General features: G+C 34.9%; 1 protein-coding gene across 1 annotated transcript in view; it reads right to left on the reverse strand.

Moving 5' to 3' along the window:
- Positions 1 to 5,497, reverse strand: part of ABCA13 (ATP binding cassette subfamily A member 13) — a 203,963-nt gene that overhangs the window by 66,107 nt on the left and 132,359 nt on the right. The window contains exons 43-45 of the mRNA XM_035894140.1: positions 5,115 to 5,160; positions 4,524 to 4,642; positions 3,483 to 3,570 (exon numbers count right to left, since the gene is read on the reverse strand). Of these exons, the coding sequence (XP_035750033.1) occupies positions 3,483 to 3,570; positions 4,524 to 4,642; positions 5,115 to 5,160 (253 nt within the window). The remainder of the gene's footprint in view (positions 1 to 3,482; positions 3,571 to 4,523; positions 4,643 to 5,114; positions 5,161 to 5,497) is intronic.

The following is a 5,497-nucleotide window of genomic DNA, read 5'->3' on the forward strand; positions in this document are numbered from 1 at the left end:
CTTTCCCCCTTTGCAAACTCATATGCAACTCTGTTGTTCTCCTCCAGTTCATTTCCCACAAATTACTACACAAACTAGATCCCGCATTCTTTAATCAACAAGAGAATTCTTTAAAGAAATTAAGTGAATTAGAGCCTAAGTGTCCTGAGGAAAACCACAAATCTTTGCACTGTGCAAGTAGCAAACAGAGCAAAGAAACATAAACAAGTGATCAAGTGTAGCCATTATTTTTCACACACACACCCCCCACATTTCTCATTCCATCTTTTTAAAAAAGATTTGTGCTGAATAGGAAGTTATACATACATAATGAAACTCCACTGCAATTGTGTTCGTTGTATTGGAAAAAAAGGCAATTAAGAAAATAATACAGCAAAATTCTGATGAAACATCCTCATTTAAGTGAAGCAGGGGAAAGGTCTCAAGTGTTCATAGAACACCTCAGAAATATAATAATGTGACCAATATTCAAATGAAAATACAAAAACCACAATAGAGCATTGTGTGTAACAATGCATTTCAATATCCCACACATTAACTGAATTCTTCCTTCAAACTACAATATGTAACTGAATCAAACCACCAGGAAATAACCAAATTGAAGGTGGATATTTAATTGTTTATAATTGGCAAAAGAGGTATTTGAGGTTGTTCACTCCATCAGAAGATACATTTAAAGTCTTTTTTCTAAAGTCTTGTGGCTTATTCTAAATTGATTGCAAAGGTAAAATATAAAAAAGAAAAAATATTAGTTCCAGCTGAAATATCTTTCATATATCTTGTGTGCCACACAGGTAATTATTCACAAAGGACAGAAAAGAGATGAGCAATGGAAAAATATACAGATTAAAGTTATTAATTGTTATTTTCATTATTTTATCTTTTACCCATGGTTGATAGAATTCCTTCCCAAGGAAAAACACAGCCCATCACCACATTAGATATAAGTTCCATAAAGACGTGTTTTCTGTTATTCCGTACCATTTTTACCTGCCATTAATATTCCAGAGTAATGCTAGACTAACATTTTTACTAACCTATGGCCTATCAAGAAAAGGGTGAGGAGGGGCAGAGAAATCCCTACGCATTGCTGGACCAGATTCATGATGGGGAGGCAGAGAGAAGGGCCATTAGACTGGAGAGATGTAACCTCCTCTGGACACTTACACTGTTACTACAGAGTAAAACCTCAACTCCCCACCTCTGAGACTGGAAAAATATACACTTCAGGATGCCATGCAAGAAGTGCAAATTATCTTTCAGGACTATTTAAAATTACCACATGCTCTTCCTATATTTAATTATGCTATAAACAACAGCAACTATGAAATCATTATGGAATACTTTTTTCCCACATTATCAAAGTAAACCAAAGAATATACAGGGATGAAAATATGAAAAATTTGAGGAGGAGTTGTGCTTTTGCCACGTAGCAGTGGTCATCAATGAATATCAATAATCAACGGCTTTGGTCAGCCACGTTTGTCATGTGGTAGATATATTCTCTCTCGTGCATGCACACATACACATTCTCTGTGTGCATACATATAATGTGTTTGTGGTATATACAGCATGGTATGATTAGGTAAAGTAAAATAGCTATGGAATAGGTATTTTTAATTTCAACTGGAAAAATTGTGGGCTTTTTGAGTGGAGAAGAACAACGTATAAAGATTCAGAAATTTTCTAGAATGAAATTAATTGTACAGTAGGTCGCTTCAAATGCAAATTTCTCATTTTCTTTCATACAAGGCTATGTAAATGCTACATTCACTGTCTCATGAACAAACCTGAAAGGTCAAAGTAAAAAGTCTGATCATTAATTACTGAAAGGTTAATGCAATACTTTGACATTGCATCAGTTGAAAGCCACTTCCAAGAGGCATTTTAGATAACACGGTGCCCTTTATAAATCTACTCCACTATTTTCTTAGGGTCTGAAATATGAAGTTTACTCACTAACAGTACAACTATAATTTATCCCTGTGCTGACGGCAGGTGGACCTCTCTGCCAAAGACATTTAAAAAAAAAAAAGACCCTGAGAAAAACCACTGTGCAGGCATGTCAAAACAAGAGTCTAAAATGATTAAAGATAGAAGGACAAAAACAGCAGTCAGAAAAACACATCTTATTGCAATCCTCTAGGACTTCAAGTTCCTAATGAAGGATTGATGGAACTGGAGTTCAAAGCTATAAGAAATCTAGGGGTAGAAGGGAGATCACAAATGACCAAAATGAAAATATATATTAGGTTGGGTGTGTATATAAGATAGATTTTTAACAAAACTACACAGAAAATACATTGCAAGCAGTCAGTGATTTTACAAAACTAAACATGAAATTATATTGGAGAATACCTGTATGTTGTTTTAACACTTTGTCTCAAAATGGATTTTGGGATAGAGCTTATTTTCACTATTCCTTCTCTTCTTCTTTTGTAGGAGCAATTAACATCTAGTTTCTATGCCCCCATAAAACAACTTAAAGGCAGAAATGTCTTTCTTTCATATTCTAGTCTGGAATCTGGAAAGTCCACAGCTTCTTTTGCCTTGAATACAAAAATAGAGACCACTAACTGATATTCTTCAATACTCCTCCAAGATTGCTGTTCCTCTACTCATTATGGGTCTACATTTGAATGGGTCTCAAAAGAACCTTTCAAATCATTCCCAAGGAAAACAAAAGCCCTTGCACTGATAATTGCCTTTTAGCCTCTAGGTCCCATCCCAAGTTTTCACAGTATGGAGGTACTGTATGCTTCCAGTGCATACCAAAAGGTCTCAAGGAGAAGCTCTTTACTTCAGTTGTGCTTATCCTTATTTTCCTGACTTCAGAGGTAGCTCCAGACAGAGAACACTGTGCGTTCTACTGTCAAGAAGAGATTGAGATTTCACAACCTGACTAAGGCATGTTCTGTTTCTCTGGGATAAAAATGGAAAGTTACTCTTATTTTAGAAGGGGATTATAAACACAGGGTAGCCTATTTGTTATGCAGAAGTAGCTACTCCTAGAAGCTAAATCTTTACTTTTTTTAGGGGGAAAGAAAAAGAGAAATGCAGCAAAGTATTCCTTGCAGAAATGAAAAAAGCATCAATAATAACTCATTTTTGAGAGGTTCAGTGATCTTTTGTCAATTCTGACATTGACTTTTTGTAGAAAAAGTAATAATAAAGGAATATCTTGACTGACTACTTAAAAAAAAGTTTTAAAGTTGAGCTCAGTTAGACTCTGAAATAAGTTCTCAGGAAAAAAACCAAAAGCCATATCATTTGACTCATTTAAAACTGCTTCTCAGAACACAGGAGAATACTTCAGGAATTATGAACAGAGAAGTGGACTATAACAGACAGAGGGTTTTCCTCCCAATTTCTAAATGTAAGGATTTTATGTAACAATTTACTATTTGGTAAGTGCTGTGAAGTCTGGAGCCTGAAGAAGTAAGCAACACATACATACACACACACATACATGCAACCCTTACCTTAGCCAGAGGCTTAGATTTGGTGTTATTCAATTTTTTATTGTGAAGTTCAAATGCTTTCCTCCCTTCAAAAGACCAACCACCATATCTGATAATAGAAAATAAAGTAATAACAAGTTACCCACCTTAAGCTTAGCAGCCTTTTCTCATAATGGTAAAGTGGCAAAATTACATTAATGCTTTATTTTTCAGCTGAAAGTAAAATGTCACCCCTCACAAACCCCTTCTGTGTTAAAAAGGAGGACTTCAATATACTCTTGAATCAGGTGAACATTATTGCTCTTTTGTGGTAAAGGGATTCCCTCAGATAAGAATTTTTACTTTCTGAAAGCTGAAATCCTTGAGCAACAGGGTGGTTTGTGAGCTATTACTGACTTTCAGAATCATCTTAAACAACCTGATTTCTTCCTACTCCATTGATATTCTAGCTCAAATCTTTCACCATAAGATGTTTATCTTTATTTTTATCAAATCAGATACACTTTTTTTAAATGCATAAATGGCTAACACTTTCTTCTCCTTGAAAAAAATCATATTTGATCTAGTATTTGCACTTATGTCAAAAGCAGTGTTTGAGCTGTAAAGGCACATAAATAAACTTCAAAATACAAGTTATGACCTCTGTGGCTGGTATCACAGAATATGAAGTCTTACCACGGGAATACCAGCCCTTTTAGTTCAAAGAAAAGATTAATTGGAGTATATCCACCTCTATTTGATTGAGTCTCTGAGGAATGGAAACTATACTGTACATCTGATTTGCATATGTGTATACATTTTCTTTTTCTGAGGTGCTGAAATAACTTGCTGTGTGATAAGAGCCAGGGTGTGCCTAGAGGCAATTATCATGCAGCTACTGGAGGAAGCTGTGAGAAGTGATCATGGAGGGGATTCCATGTTACCTTAGCCTGTATCTACGCCTTGATAACAACCAACAGTTTCCCCTTATATCCTCAGTGACGTAGGTCTATGCTTTGGATCAGGAAAGACTGTGTTTTTAATACACAAAGGATAAACAAAGGTTAGATGTTTTAAGGTTACCTTGCTTTGTTGGAAGGCCTCACTAAATATTCTTCCACAAGGAACCCTGAAAGATTATACAAAATATGTCCTTTCTTATTCTTCATATAGGGAGCAGAGGTATTGAAACTTGGACACATCTGAAAAACAGTATACATAAAATAAATAAAGCACTCTTAAAAATCTGCGGCACTGCATTTAGACATGTTTTTGAATTTTTACATAGATTTTGCAGCACTGCTTTTCAACTGGATTTGCCTTTCTCAGCTTTGATAACTTTTCAATAAATTAGGTACGGGTTTATGTTTTTAAGGCAACTCAAATAATTGTGTCACCTACATATTAGAACCACAATTGGTTTCTCTTGAAACCCTGTCAGTTTTGTTTTGAAAACATCAAAACTTGTATATAAGTTTAGAAAGGCTTACAATGAAAAAGGGAAGACTGCTATTCACTTGCTGTGTCTGAGAAGAAATACAAAAAAGGCACCAGATGAATATGAGATGAAAACAAAATTCTGATTAATGCAGTATGCTTCTAAAAATTTCATTGATGGACTTCAGAGAAGAATAAAGGAAGATGTTTTCTAATGATTCAGTGGGATATTCTCACAACCGAAGAAAAGGAGACAGATACTATGATCAGATATCTTGGAAGCCTTATAAAGTACATGTATATCAGTTGAAAAATGTTAATGCTTATTTGACATCTCAACCCTACACAAATTAAAATTCACTCTCAAATATTCTGGTTTTCCATAGCTCACAGGTACAGGTTCTGCCTCCACTGTCAACTAACATCTCTCCTTTGAGCTTTCATGGTTAATGGGTCTCTCCTTGTGTGAGTGAGTTCTAATTCCCATTTTTTTTTAATCTTCTCATATTTTAAGTATATGTCTCACTAGTATTAAGAGGCAAATTTGTTCCTTGCCCAGCAAAGTAAAAAATTGGTTTCCTCCATCCACTTTTTACAAAAGTATATTGCTATATTTCATT

Source organism: Egretta garzetta, unplaced genomic scaffold, assembly GCF_000687185.1.
Source record: "Egretta garzetta isolate BGI_Z169 unplaced genomic scaffold, ASM68718v1 scaffold264, whole genome shotgun sequence".
NCBI classification, from domain to species: Eukaryota; Metazoa; Chordata; class Aves; order Pelecaniformes; family Ardeidae; genus Egretta; species Egretta garzetta.